The sequence below is a fragment of the Myodes glareolus genome, chromosome 8, assembly GCF_982192425.1.
Source record: "Myodes glareolus chromosome 8, mMyoGla1.1, whole genome shotgun sequence".
In the NCBI taxonomy this organism is placed as follows: Eukaryota; Metazoa; Chordata; class Mammalia; order Rodentia; family Cricetidae; genus Myodes; species Myodes glareolus.
In genome coordinates, this window is record NC_142033.1 from 100,393,190 (window position 1) to 100,408,551 (window position 15,362).

The following is a 15,362-nucleotide window of genomic DNA, read 5'->3' on the forward strand; positions in this document are numbered from 1 at the left end:
TGGCCAAAATGAAAGCTTAAGGAATAAGTGAATTGTTGGGTATACAGTAGGTGGGTGACAAGCATCAGTAATACACACAAGGAGGACTTGCCAGGGTGTACCTAGGTTCGCCTCCAAGAAAGAGTGGCTTTTATATTTTTAACTTGGGAAGGGTCTATGCAGGTATGAGTGCAGTTGCCAGAGTTGGCCACAGGGGGCGCAGTATTGGATGGCTGTGAGATGCAGACATTGCTGTTCAAAACTAACTCGGGGTTCTCCGTGAGAGAGGCCAGCACCTGCTGCCGAGCTATCACTCCACTGAGGTACCTTTTGAGTGTTCATTCCCAATACTGGAGGCACAGACTCCAAGAACTTTATGTAATTATATATACTTTTTAATATAAAACAAAACTTGGCCCAAGCCGAGCGGCAGGAAGAGAGGTCTTAAATGAAGAATATGTACAACCACGCAGGAAGGCACAAGTGGGTCCCTGGAGGGTGATGGGTGGGGTGGGAAGAGAGGGGACAGCGGGTTACACAGGTCTCAGCCAAAAGCCACGAGGGCAGGAATAAAGTGCAAGGTCTCGGGGGCCCCCTGTGGCCCAGAAGCAGCAGCTGACAGCCCTGCCCCTAGTCACCCGCTCTAGTGGGGTTCAGTTGAGGGTGACTTGGAGGTAGGAGGTGGGCACATATCCCTCGCCTCCCTGTTTCCGCCTGACCCGTGTCCATCCGTCACCCTTGTCTTCCTCCATCAGACTGAGGTCTTCCCCCTCCGACATGGAGATGGTTCCCTCGCTGGATCCTGTTGGGGAGTAGGGTGGGGATAGGTCAGGTTTGGTGAATGACATTGGAAGTCATAGCTCCAAGCAGCCGCACCTGCCCTGGTGCGAGGGTTAGCGCTGTTAGCTTCGGCATCTCTTCCACCCTTGAGACAAACCTCCGATGTCTGTGAGGGAGTTTCTAGACTGGGCGAATTTAGACGGGAAGCCCCACACTAAATGTGGACAGACTGGGGTCCTGGAATGAGTAAAACTGAGAAATCGAGAGTCTGTAAGGCCGCTCAGGAGGAAAAGGCGCTAGCTGCCATGTCTGACAGCCGGAGTTTGGTCCCCAGGATGCGCATGCTCATTCCTGAAGGCTGTCCTCTGAACACTCTCACACAAAAAAATAAATAAGAATATTTGAAAATAAAAGATAGCCAGGTGGTGGTGGCGCACACCTTTAGTCCCATCACTCGGGAGGCAGAGGCAGGCAGATCTCTGGGAGTTTGAGGCCAGCCTGGTCTACAAGAGCGAGTTCCAGGACAGCCAGAGCTGCTATACAGAGAAACCCTGTCTCGAAAAAAACCTAAAAAGATAAAATAACTCTTCCTTACACTGACTCCCCAGGTCCTTCCTTTGGCCAGTACTGGGGGCTGAACACTGGCCAGACACCCTCCCACTGAGCTACAGCCTTCACACTAAGCTCCTGCTGTCAAGAAACAGTAACTCGTGCACTACACCCACCTTCAAAGTGGTAGATAGCTACACACTGGCCGATAGGGGAGGCAGGCTCTTCAAAGTCCTCATCGAACTCAGTATAGATGGGGGCGTCCTGGCCTTCCTCTGAAGGGGGCTCTTCTGAGCTGCTTGGACATGGAAGAAAGATGAGGGCCTGACCCTCCATCTAAGCCAGCCCAAGTTCCTCACTGGGGGATTCTAGGTGAAGACTCCATCCCTGACCACACCCCCAGCCCCTCACTGGGGGATTCTAGGTGGGGCTCCACCCTGACCACACCCCCAGTCCCTCACTGGGGGATTCTAGGTGGGGCTCCACCCTGACCACACCCCCAGCCCCTCACTGGGGGATTCTAGGCAGGGCTCCACCCTGACCACACCCCCAGCCCTTCACTGGGGAATTCTAGGTGGAGCTCCACCCTGATCACACCCCAGCCCCAACACTGGTGATTCTAGGTGGGGCTCCACACCTGACCACGCCCCAGGCTCTCACTGGTGGTGGGGAGGGATTCTAGGCCAGTGCTATACCAAGCTCAGGCCTCATAGCTGCTTCTGGTTTCTCTGCTTACCTTTCCTTATTGTCCTGGGATCCACTGTTGCTGCTACTGCTGCTATCAGGTGGGGCAGTAGCTGGGGGATCAGGGGGCCTGGAATGACGGCTCAAGCTGTCTCCACGGTTACTGAGGACCCGGCTTTCAGCTTCTGCTAACCAAGCCTAGGGTTGGTTGGAGATCACAGCATGAGCTCCAGGGTAAGCTATTGAGGTCAGCCCACTCTTGGACTAGGGACCTTTTCTGACATCACCCACGCACACCCAAAACTTTGACAAAAGACAGTTAGTTAGGTTCTATCCCCTGTCCCCCACCCGGCAGTGACTCAGCTCAGTCTGTCCCCGCCCCTCCCCAGGGCATCCCTCTGACCTCATACTTCTGAACTTCCAGCTTCAGTCTCTCGATGTTGCCCAGGGTCTCAGCAATGCGGGGCTCTAAGCTGGCAGGGTCGCCCATCTGCGGTGTTTTCTCATATACGTCTTTCATCTTCTTCAGGGCCTCCCTGAGACCAGACACACAGACAGACAGACAGACAGGAAGGAAAGCACACACTCCTGTGACCTTAACAAGTGAAAAACAGGGTCAAGGAAAGGAAAAGATGCTGGTGAAGGGCTCAAATGTGCCTGGGTACAACACCACGAGCTGAGGCCAGATGACAGCAGGTTTAGGCCAGCCTCGGCTAACCTGAGTGACTTAATGAGGTTGGTCTCACAAACATCAAAACCGGATTGTAGAGATTACTCAGTGAGTAACACATGTACTGCATATGTGTGAGGACGTGAGTTTGGTCCCCACAGCCTAGGTAAAAAAAGTCAGGCATGGTGGTGTGTTGTAAGCTTGCAATCCCAGCACTGGGGATTCAGACACAGGAAGATCCCTGGGGCTTGATGGCTAGCCAATCTGGCTGAATTTGAGCTACTAGTCAGTTAAAGACCCCATCTCAGACAGGGGAGATGGCTCAGTGGTAAGAGCGCCAGTCTAAGGACCTGAGCTTGGAACCCCAGCACCCATGTAAAAATCTGGATGCAGTTCCCATAGATGCCGGTAACTCAAGCACTGTAGGGGCAGAGACTGAAAGAGGTGAAAACTCGGACCCATTGGCTGTCAGTCTGGCTGCTGGTTCAGAAAGCAACCTTATCTCCAGGGAGTGAGAGAGATAGAACAGTCACCATATGAGATCCTCTGGGCTCTGTGCATGTAGGGTTGTGCACATCTGCCTGTGTGCACATGCACACGCACACACACATGCACACACACACACACACACATACTACCCAAACCACGCCTGAGACACAATACTCAAGGTTGTCCTGTGGTCGCCACAAGCAAGCACACACATGAACACACATGTGAAATAATAAATAAACCAGACATGGTAGCACACTAAAGATCCAGGCCAGCCTGGAAAATTCAGCGAGAACCCAGTCTCAAAATAACACATAAAAATAAGGGCCAGCAAGAGGGCTCAGCAGATAAAGGCAATTGCCACCAAGCCTAAAAATCTGAGTTTGACCAGGAATCCGTGTATTCAAAGGAGAGAACTATGGCAAGTAGTCACCTGACATCTACACAGAGACCGTGGCATGTGTAAGTATACACAAAATAGATGAATTAATAAAAAATAAAATAAAAAAAAATAAAGTAAGTAAGCTGAAAAGCCAGCCTTTTTGATCCCAGGCAGCAGACACTCCACTCCACTAGGACCGTCCAGGCTGCATGAAACTCCAAGCATGGCATTAGTCCCATGATTTCCACTCTGCAGAGAAGGCCACATGTGAACAGCCAAACAGAATCTGGCCAGCCACCTGCTAACAAGTGGTCGGCGTCACCCCTATTATGTAACTGGGCCGGCCAGGAGAGGTTTTGTTGCTTGGAAAGAATGACTGAAGATTTTCTTGTCTGGCGGATTTTTTGTGCGTTAATATTTTGCTATCCAGCATTAGATAACTCAGCTCTCTCCCTCCTATCGCACGGTGATTCAAGACTGACAGAGTTCCTGACGGTGAGCTGTCTTGGCATTAATGAGGTAAGATTCCACTGCCTAGGCTTTTTGTTGTTTTTCAGTCTACTAAAATCTTTGAAACTGAGCCTAGGTCCCGATTTTGTAATTCCAGCTACTTGGGAGACAGGCAGGAGAATTGGAAGTTCCAGAACAGGCTGGACTACTTATCCAGATCTAGTCTCAAAGTAAGTAAAAGAATGCTTCAGTGAGGGGGGATTGGGGCGTGGCCAGGGATGGAGCCCCGCCTAGGATCCTGCAGGGAAGAAATGGGGGAGTGGTCAGGGTAGAGCCCCGCCTAGAATCCCCCAGGGATGGGATGGGGGCGAGGTCATGGGTGGAGCCCTACCTGCAATTCCCCCATAGAGGTGCTGGGGACATGGCAAAGGGTAGAATCCTGCCTAGAATGCCCCAGTGCTGCTGAGGGTGGCTCCTAGCCTACAGAGGACAACCCTGTCACAGAGGCTATCATAAACCATTTGTTGTAGCAAAGTATATATTAACCTGAGTTGGCACTGTAGCGATTCTCTGATTTATCTGTTCACTTACTTAATTCCTATTGCACCTGCCTATGTGTGCACTTACAAGCCGCCACACATGTCTGGTGGTCAGAGGACAATTTGTGGGAGTGGGTTCTCTTCTTCTACCATCTGAGACTGAAGTAAAGTCCTCCAGCTTGGGTGGCAAGTGCCTTTAGTCACTGAGTCAGCCCAGTGAGAGAATTTTTGAGAGCAGAAGTGAAGTAAAATGAGCCAGAGATTTTCTTGCTTTTTGCTCAGTGATGTGGGGCGGCAGAGGAGGACGGTGCACAAGCATTCACTCCTCCATCTGCTGTAGTGACAGGTAACCGGTTCTTTCCTGTTTTTACATTTCAGTTCTTCACTGTTTGGAGACTCAAGAAGCCCAGGATGGCTTTGAATTTATGACCTTGCTGCCTCCGCCTCCTGAATGCTGAGATTACAGACAGGCACCACCACACCCAGCTGTGTGACAGGAATCTCCTTTAAATCCATCAGATGTGGCCAGGAGATGGCTCGATCAATAGCGGTTACCATATAGGCACCATGTCCTGATCTCAACCCCCAGCTCCCATGGACAAAGCCCAGCATGCGACCTCATGTCTGCAGTCCCAGCATTGGGGAGGCAGAGAAAGGAGAGCCCAGGTCTCACTGGCTGGCCAGCCCAGTGATGTGGGAGAATTGTCTGTATTCTGTCAATCATATTTTAATAAAACGCTGATTGGTCAGGCAGGCAGTATAGGCGGGAAAGCCAGACAGGACGTAGGGGTGGAGCAAAGAGACTGGGAGTATTCTGGGACACAGGAAGCCCTCAGCCACTCCTGTGCAGATCACCGAAGAGGCAGCATGTAACTTGCCCAGCTGAAAAAGGTATGGAGCCATTGTGGCTAACATAGATCAGAATAATGGGTTAAGATAAGTTATAAGAACTAATAAGTAGCCTGACCTAATGAGCCAATCAGTTTATAACCTTATGGAGTCCTGTGTGTAATTTTTCCTTGGGACTTGCTGGCTTGTTGGGGTATTGGGCGGGACGGAAACCCCAACACGCCGGCCCTCATACTACAGCCCAGGCCACTCAGCAAGCCCAAGTCCCTGTGAGACCCTGTCTCTGTCGTGGTGGACAAAGACTTTGATACCATCACTCGAGATCTGCGATTTCAAGACCAGCCTGGTCTTCATCTAGAGTTCCAGGCCAGCTAGGGCCACATAGGGAGACGCTGTCTCAAAAACAAACAAACAAACAAAAACAAAACAGACAAAAGGACAAGGTAGGGGGCTGGAGAGACTGCTCAGTAGTTAAGAGCACTTACTGAGCGACCTCGAGGAGAACTCCTGCACCCGGTTCCAAGCTGGGTATAGCCACACACCACCTGCTACCTTGGTGGGCAGAGGTAGGGCAGATACAGGACAGTCAGGGATACTGGCTGCCAACCAGACACAAAGTTGCAGTGTGAGGAGAGACCCTGCCTCCCAGGTAGAGTGAAGAGGACGTTGACTTCCTCGTCTGGCCCAGCATAGCTTTTACGGCAATACACACACCCAGAAGACAAGAATCCCTACTCCATTCCACATTCATCTCCTGCCTCCTCCACCGTACATGCTCACCTCTGGTCCTCCTCCTTCTGCAACTCCCGGTTCCTCTCTTCCAGCTGTTGTTGGAGTCGCTTTCTCTGCTGCTCTGGGGGCAGATGACTGAAATCTTCAGTGACCACGGTCTGCAAGGTGAAACAAGGGCTGAGCTTGGGATTTGGGACCCTAAACTTCCGAAGAGCCTCTCTTGCTCCTGAGATACCAGGTCCACCTTCCTCCCCGGGCAGGGCTTTTGGGGAGCGAGGCCATGCATACAGCAAAGCTGGAATCTGGGGGGGACCCAGCAGGCGGCAGGAAAGAGCCCAGGGTCCCACCATCCGGCCTCAACTTACCCCACGGCCGCCTCGGAGGCTGCGGAAGGATGCTAGCCGCGGTTTGACCGACTTACTGATCTCGCTCAGTATGGCCAAGGGGTCGCGGCCAGAACGGGGGGACGGGGATCCATCAGACAATGTGGAGGGTAGGTGACCCCCCAGGAGGGACAGGGATGGGGGACGTGGCTACCGGTGGGGGCCAGGGAAGTGGGGGGACCAGTCAGGGATGGAGGCGCGAGGTTGTAGTCGGAGGATGGATGGACGAAAGGAAGGATGGACGGACGGGACACAGGAAACAGGAAAAACAAAAATGGAGAAAGAGGGAAAATAATGATAAGAAAAATCACAACTGAATTGTAAGATCACACAGAAAACACCTGTAAAAGCAACAACAGAAAACCTGGGAGGTGCCAGGGAAGACAGGAGATGGGGAGTCAGGGCCAGCCAGAGGACTCAGCAGGGAAAGGTGTTTGCTGCCAAGCTCTGGGATCTGAAATCCCAGTACGAAAGGAGAGAACTGATTTCCATGAGCATTCTCTGACCTCCACACGTGCCAAAATATACATAAATAAAAAATCCAATAAGTTAAAAAGACTATGAGACAGACAGGCGTCCTTTGAGTCTTAAGGACTCATGCAGCACCTGGGGAGGTCAGGTGCCCATGCTCCTCTCTGCCCTGCTTTCTGGGCTCACAGTCTATAAGGTAGTGGGGCAAGCCTAAGTAAAGGCTGTGGACAAACAGATGATTCAGTATGCAAAAAGGCTTGCCACCACCAAGCATGACAACTCTGACTTTGGTCCCTGGGACCCAGGAGAGACTTGGAGTCCTGATAGTCTTTCTGTGACCACTACATGTGCACAAACATACAAATACACATGATATACATAAATAAATAAATGCAACATTTTTTTTAAGGACTCAGGGTGGTCAGACATATAGGCTAAAGGGGACAGACAGGGAGGAGAAGTGGGGGGTAGCCAGTGCTTGCCTACATTGGGAAGGCCAGGCTTGGGAGGAGGGGTGCCGGGTGGCAGGTAAGAGGGGTCTCAGAGTCTAAGTGGGATGGAAAGAATGAAGTGACCGGAAGGAATCGCTAAAAGAAGGAACCGTTGTAGAGAGATAAACAAGGCGTGTCAAGGTAGACACAGGACCCTAAAAGTCAAACTCCCAAGGAGAAAATGCACAGGAGGGAGAGGGATTGGGGGGCAATATCACTGCTGTGAGGCCAACATGAGCTCTTCAAAGGTCTCAGGATGCAGCAGAAAATGCCACAGGCTCCCTACCATGTCCCCTCTCATCCTCAGAGGAACTCGCAAGCCAGCCAGTGGGCTAGCAGGCTGGCCTTCCTCTCTTTCCTTCCCTCTAGCCTGGGCCCACAGCCAAGAGGAAAATTCCTGCCCCAGGACTCGGCGTTCCATGTGGCTGGAGCTGATTCAGTGAGGACCTCGGCTGACTGTCACCCCCTCCCACCCACTCCTCACCCCAAGAGCTCCGGACCCCACCTTATTCTTTTTCCCAAAAGGCCAGCGCTTGGCACGGCTACGGCTGGAGGCTGCTCGGAGCTCAGGCCTGCCATCCGGGGTGCCCAGGCTGCTGTCGGAAGGCACTCGGCTCATGACTTGACTAAAGTCTTCGAATTCCAAGTCGCCCGGGCGCGCGAACCCTGACTTGTGTAATTCGATGAGGACTTGCGAGTCCTGTGGGAAGGGTCAAGGAATGAGAGACAACCAGCGGCTAGCTCAAGGAGCTACTTTTGGGGAGCCGCCCTCCCTCAGCCCACACTTCATCCCGCTGGGCCCATGACGAGCACCCACGTTCTTAGCATCCACGGACTCCGCAGCCACCTTCATACCCTCCAAGCATTTGCCAATAATGGGAACCACCTGCAGTTCAGCCTCTGATAAGAGCCCGTACCCGGCCCCCAGGCGGGTGGCCCGGCGTTCATCCATGTCCTGCAGCTTCTGGAGAGCCAAGAAGAGCATGGGGTGAGGCAACCCTGCAAACACCTCCAGGCTGAAGACATCAGCCCCCAAGCCCAGGCTGAAGAGCTTAAGACAGAATCATCTGCCCTCACAACCCCAGGGGCAGGGGTCAGAGTCGCAGGGCCGGAAGCTCAGAAAAATCTTCTCAAAAGAGGTTGTTATAAGGAGTCAGAACGTTTAACGAAAAGTATATGCAACACAGACAATCCTAACACCAGGGTTGGGACAGAGAGTGGGGAAGATGGCTGGGGAAATTTTGAGAGCTGGAACTTGTTAGAGCTGGGCTCAGAAGGAGGAACAGGAGTTTCAAAACCAAAGAGTGATATATCCCTTTCTCGCTTCCTTCTTCTATCTACCCATCCCTTCCCCATCCCTTCCTTCTCTCCCTCCCTTCTGAGGCAGGCTCTCCTGAAACTCGCTATGTAGACCAGACTGGCTTTGGAACTTCGGCTAGCCTCCTGCCTCTGCCTCCAGACTGCTAGAGCTGTAGGTGTTCTCCAATCTTTCTAGAGGTAGGGACGGGACATGGCAGCTAGGGTGCAGGCAGCGGTGTAGGAGTTAACTAACGCAAGCGCTCACATCGAATATCTGGGGCATCTGTGAGAAGTAGAAGTGGGCCTGGTCTCGGTTGAAGCGCTGCAGCTGAGCTGCGTATTCGTTTTTGCTCTCCTCCGCCATGTGGTTCCGAAGGTGGGCTTGCTGCTTGGCCTGAGAAGTGGGACGGCAAGGTGGAGGTCATAGTCGGGCACTGGCTTCACCCTACTCCAGTGGCACCAACCAGCCTGTCACATACACACCTTCTCCACATCTGCCTTGGTGGCATTAATATCCTGATCCAGCCGTTCGGCGGTGTGAGCAGCTTTCTCGGCCTCCCGGCAGTCTCGCTCAAACTTCCGCTTACTCTACAGAAGAAACAGAAGGAGGATGAAGGACGTGCCTTCCTCCAGGAACAGAGCGAGGAGGTCTAGGTTTACAGGGAACTGTGCACCAGGCAGTCACCCCAACCCAACACTAAGGAGGTGGAAGCAGGAGGATCAGGAATTCAAAGCCAACCTGGCCAATTTGAGACCTTGTCCCAAAAACCAAAACAGAACCAGAAAGATGGCTCAACAGGTAAAAATGCCTGTCAGGAAAGTCTGACTACCTGAGTTCATAATCCCAGAACCCCCACAGAGGTGGAACAAGAGAAGTGAGTGTGACTCCAGAGAAGAGTTGTCCTGGAGACACACACACACACACACACACACACAGAGTTCAAGGCCAGTCCAACATGGGCTACATGAGACCCCACCTCAAAATAAAAGGTGGAAGCACAATAGATGGGCTGGGTACCCCTGAGGGAAGGGGGCCTGGTCACACATGAGCAGCCACTCCCCCCCAGTTCTTCTGGGCCTGAGCTACCAGCTTCCCCCATGCTCACTCACAGTCTCGAGCTGTTTGAAGCCATTCTCCAGCTGCTGCTGGGCCCGCCGGCCTTCCTGGAAGTGCTGTGCAAACAAATGGAGGCCCTGAGCGAGGTTCCCACAGGGCCCCCAGCAAGCATGGGTGGAAGGGGACTCACCATCTTCCTCTCCTGCTTCATCTCCTGTGAGTACTTGGCCAGCTCCAGACACACGCGGACGCCCAGGCTCTCGGCCACCAGTTCTCGCTGGCCTGCGAAATCATTGACCTCCTGGAGAAGCTGAACAAAGGATTGCTGCTGGCTGAACCTGGCGGAAGGAGACAAGCGGGGCTCAGGACCAGAGGGGGGCAAGTCATCCCAGGGCCGGGCAGCAGGATGGGGAGATTGAGGCCAGCCTTGGCTATACAGTAAGTCTGAGGTCAACCTTGGCTACTTGAGACCCTGGGAAGAGAAGAAGGGAGGGAAAGAGGGAGGGAGGGAGGGAGGGAGAGATGATTGTAGGGGAAAGAGACAAAGGAGAGGAGAAAGGAAAAGAAAAACAAACAAAAACAAATAAAATGGAAGTCTTGGGCTACATTCGCTCCCAAGGAGAACCAAGTCTGTGTTCATAACTTTCAGCCCTTAATTCAGATGCATTTTGGAAATCAAATTTTTGAAGGCATAATGCTTACAACATCTTTGTTGTTGTTTGAGATAGGATCTCACTATGCAGCCTTGGCTGGCCTCACAGAGACCCCCCCCCCAGCCTCTGCTCCTGAGGGCTGAGATTTGAGTTGTGCGCCACCATGCTCAGCCTTGATGACATCTTCTATATGTCACTCCCCTAGGGCTGGTGGCAGAATCAAATTTTTGTTTGTGTTTGTTTATTTAGGTTCTGAGGCAGGGTCTGACTACATATCCCAGGCTAGTTGAGAACCCTTGCTCTTCCTGCCTCAGCCTCCTGACTGCGGAAATCACCGAGCTGAGCCACCATGCCCAGCACCCCTCATCAGATTTTACAGTGAGAGGTATGAATACAGTAATCCTTCAGTAGCCATGGCAACCACTTCCAGGGTTCCTAGAGGGTACCAAAGCAAAGGATACTGAAGGGCTTTGATGAACAGCAGGGTTTGCACAGACCCACCCTAGATGACTCAGGGAACCTCATACGATGTAAACACAATGACCTCAAAAAGTCTGCCTATGTTCCAGAAAGGAACAATTTTGTTTTGTTAGTGCATTTTCAATCCTCAGAGGCTGGAGCTGAAGGCACTGAGTGGGTAGAGCGCCCCACTATCATGCATGAGGCCCTAGCTCCACCGCCGGCGTAACAGGTACAGTAGCTCACATCTGCCACCCAAACACTCTGGAGTCTGAGGCAGGGAGATCAGTCCTGAGCTAGATAGCAAGTTTGAGGCTTGGTTGGGCTACATGAGACTGCACACACACACACTTTCCAAGCCTCGAAAACCTCATCACTGAGTGGAGAATCATTCACATCATGCCACCAATCTAATCAGCTATCACAAACAGCTATCTTAACTTCTGGATTAAAATTTTGATTTACGAATTTACTAAAAATATAGTCTCGCTATGCAGCCCAAACTGTCCTAGAATTATCAATCTTCTGGTCTTCAGCACTCCAGAGTGCTGGGATAACAAGCATTTGCCATATGCCCAGGTCACCGTTTAGATTTTAAAGGAAAGGTTTCCGAACGCAGTTAAAAGTTCCTGGAAATACCTACAGACTGGCTACCAGTATAGGTGAGATAGCCCAGACCCCTAGGGTGCTAGGATCACAGCTATGCACCGACATACCCAGCTCTGGCCATTGCTTTTAGACACATAAACTCGGCTCATCTTCGCACATACCAGATTGAGTAGGCATCACAGCCATCAGACCCTTTTCAGATTAGAAAACAGGCAATAAAAGTGACAAGCCTGGCTTAGGGATGCATGCTGGTCAGGTCAGCCCAAGCTCAAGGACTGCCTCACTAGAGAGGAGTCCTGGCTACGGAGGGAGTCACAGAAGAACCAAAACGAGTCAAAGATAAAGCTAGGGTCAACTAGATGGCTTAACAGGTAAAAGGTGCTTTGCGGCTAAGCATGATGACCTGAGTCTGATCCCTGGGACCCACATGGTGAGGAAAGAGCCGCAAGCTGTCCTCTGACTCCCACAAGTGTCCTATGGCATATGTGGGTGCACCTTGCCCTCAAAACTAGAAACAGAGTAAGTAAAAAGCCACTTACTCCAAAGAACTCGGCTAAGCTGAGAATTTACAAAACAAAAAGGGCGCCCTGCTAGAAGGGGGTAAATTCCACCTCGGGTCACCCAGAATTTTAACAGACGATAGGACTGGAGGTGCACTGTGGAGAGGCCTCTGGGAAGGAGAGAGACCCACGCCCCGCCCCCGACCCCACTTCCCAGGGAGTCTTTCCCATTCTTACTTGACTTCGGGGTCATCTTTGGTAGGTCTCTTGGGAAGGTACTTTTTCACCAGGCTCCTAAAGGTGGGCACAGAGGCAGGGAGGCTAAGAACCTGGCACTCCCGCTGGCTCCCAGCAGAATCCCAGAGCGGAGAGCACCAACCCTCGTGCTCACCGGAGTTGCTTGGCATAAGCCTGTTCCACCTCGGCGCGTTCTTTCACGAACTTCACATATTTGTCCAACAGATCCAGCCCCCACTGCGTGTGGCGTTCCAACACCTCAAACTGATCCTGATTGCAGGGATTGGAGAGGATCAGTGTCACCTGGTGGGGGGGGGGGATACCGAAGCCCCAGCGACCCGATGCACGGAAGGGGAGGCGGGACATGACACAACCTCGTGGCTCAGCCTTTCCAGCAAGGACTGGCTGGCTTCCCCAGGCGCCGCCCCGGCGTGGCGCAGGGGGAGGCAGGAAGCTGGCGGGAACCCCCATCTCCTCCTCCCGGGAAGGGCCTGGACAACAGGGCCAGGGCCCCAGACCAGACGGCGGGGTCTCGCGGAGTCGGAGTGGCCAGCAAGGGTGTTGGGAGGAGGCTAAGGCACTCCAGCTTCCCCAAATCCTCTAATCCCCCCAAATTCCGGAAAATTAAGCGGGCTTGGCACAGAGGGGAAGGGTTTGTGTAACTAAAAGTGCGTGGAAGCGGGGAACCTCAATGGCCAGATTTCCCCATTCTCCATGATCCCCCGGGATCCTCCTATGAGTGACTGACTCAGTTTCCCCTGCTTCTGTGATGCCTTCACTACAGTGGCTCACCCCCACTAAACCCGAAGATTCCACCGCCTCCAGAAAGAGGAGGGGTCAACAGTCCGAAGATTCAGGGAAACTTCTAGGGCTTCCTGGGTGAGGTTAAGTGGCGGGTAAGGGGTGGCTCCGCCCAGCGCCCGGGGCCAAGTTCTGCAGCCCCCCTTTCCCTCCCCCTCAGCGACCCAAGCCCTTAAGGGCAATTGCAAGCGCGGGGCAGTGGGGGAAATCAACCGGGTGAGGCCCCACGTGGGAGAGAAGGTGACCAAAGGGTACCCTCCCCCTCCCAGCTGGAAAGGCGAGAGACGGGCAGGGACCCAGGGGCCGTAAGATTAGCCTCCAAGCCAGGCCAGAGCGCTCAAAATAGGTGACCTCGCCCAGCTGTCCCCCCCCTTCCTGGCCTGGTCCAGGAACTTCTTGTGATGGCCTCATTCGCAACTCTGTGCCTCAGTTTCCCTAAACCGGCCCTAGGCAAAGTATGCCTAGGGCCCTCTGGGCATCTAGAAAGTCCCAAAGGAACTTTTGAGAGAGAGTGCTGAGGGCAGAGGGCGGGGACCCACGGGATCAGCTGCAGGGGAAACGGCGGAGTCCCGGCAAAGGTACATCGGGGACAAAGAGCGGAGAGGCCAGGACCCCAGCAAGGGAGAACCGTGGGAGCTGGGGGTAAAGGACTCACCCACAACTCGGTGCCCCAATCCATGCTGGTCCTGCCGCCGAGAACGCCACCGCCTCCTGCCCGGGTCCCCGCCACCCTCCACCGGAGACTCAGCCCCAGGGCGGTGTGCCCAACCCCGCCCCGCCCCGCCACCAGGCCACGCCCACTAGACTGGACTGCCACGCCCCTTCGCCTTTGCCACGCCCCTGCTCCGCCAAGCCCCCAGCGGAGCTTTCTTAAGGGCGGAGCCCAATGAGGCGTGGCTCAACGGATGCCGCGCCCTCCCTTAAAGGGCCTTGGGCCTCCTTAAAGGACGCCTCGATTTATTTTCCAACCTGTACCCCCATTTACTCTCCTCTGCCATCCCAAATTATTCATCCTTTCAGTTTAACTTCGCATTTCTTATAAAGGATCAAAATATCAAAACCCCAAACCCAAGGAGTCTTTCCCACTTCTCCCCCACTCCATGGCAGGGAAAACCTGCGGTCGGTCACTAGGCTTTTGCGGGACCAACTAGGCTCCAGAAATCTCCATTTCATCCCACTAATGGTCTGGTTCCCTCCGGCCACAGAGCAGATGGGATGATTTCGATCCAGCCCAGGACGCACCTCCAGCCAAGGCCAGGTCCATTAGCTCACACCCCCACCGCAACCTGACTTCCCTTCCTCCCCGCCAGAGCCTCCTCTAAGAAACTGAGGACAGGCTGCCCTTGGAGCCTCAGTTCTGGACTACACACGCGCGCGCGCATACACACACACACACACACACACACACACACACACACACACCAGCTCGCGCTTGCACATGACTTTCCCAGCCTCATTCACTGAGGCCCAATCAGTACTGCGCACGGGATTCCCATGGAGTGCCCCTCCCGCCAGCTTAGACTCTGGGGCCCTGGGGCTCAGAAGTTCGGGTCCTCCCAATCATAAAAGTCCTTTCACACCTTGTAAATCCCCTTGAGGCTCCCAGATGAAAGGGAAGAGGCCCTGGTGGCTCCCACCCCCACTCTCCCGGGCCTTAGGTGCTTTCTCTGTTGCTGCAGAAATCGCAAAACACTCCCTAGTGCTTCAGCTGAAAGAGAAGGGCAGTCCGGACTTCTGAGAAAAAATGCTCTGGAGCCTGGCTGGTAATGAGGCTCTGGTGAACCTTAGCCCCACCTGCTGGCTGCTTGAGGGCTAAATTCCCAGATGCAAAACCAGGTGGGGGAGATGGGGGAGGAGGGAGGAAGAGGAGTCAGAGGCCCGACGGGAATAAGGTATCAAACTGGGATGGGAAGTTTAGAGCCAAAGTAAGCAATTTAGTTAAGAGTTGAAGACTTCACAACTGGGGTCCAGAAGCTGGGACTCTTCCAGATCTGGGGGCTCAGTAGAAGATGAGGACCCGGTGTGTAAAATGGGATGAGGTGCCTAGTATCAGAATGGAGGGCGGTCAGGGTTTCAGTTTGAAGTTAGGACTCAGCTGCTGAAAGGGGGTTAAGCCTGGGGCGGAGTCTTGCAGGTGGAACCTACAATGGCGCTCGGCCTGGGATCAGAGGTCAGTATAGGGTCAAGAATTTTAGGCTTCTCAGTGGCCCAGGAAAGTTGGAACAGGGCAAGCCTCAACAGATGCTTATGTTTACCAAAAGCTCTACTTCTGGCCGGGTGCCACGTTTTGGTTGCGGGG

General features: G+C 53.3%; 1 protein-coding gene across 2 annotated transcripts; it reads right to left on the bottom strand.

Moving 5' to 3' along the window:
* Nucleotides 1-352: 352 nt before the first annotated feature.
* On the bottom strand, nt 353-13,850 carry Trip10 (thyroid hormone receptor interactor 10). 2 transcript variants are annotated; one of them, XM_048427530.2, is made up of 15 exons: nt 13,719-13,850; nt 12,417-12,532; nt 12,263-12,319; nt 9,995-10,142; nt 9,858-9,920; nt 9,231-9,335; nt 9,013-9,141; nt 8,266-8,412; nt 7,954-8,148; nt 6,469-6,636; nt 6,152-6,261; nt 2,396-2,528; nt 2,045-2,190; nt 1,485-1,603; nt 353-781 (listed from the first exon to the last, which is right to left on the bottom strand). In XM_048427530.2, exons 1-15 carry the CDS (start codon nt 13,740-13,742, stop codon nt 633-635), a joined length of 1,809 nt encoding a protein of 602 aa, XP_048283487.1. In that variant the 5' UTR covers nt 13,743-13,850; the 3' UTR covers nt 353-632. The 2 variants fall into 2 exon arrangements, with proteins under 2 accessions (XP_048283487.1, XP_048283488.1); XM_048427531.2 differs by lacking the exon at nt 6,469-6,636.
* Between the last annotated feature and the right edge of the window lie 1,512 nt (nt 13,851-15,362).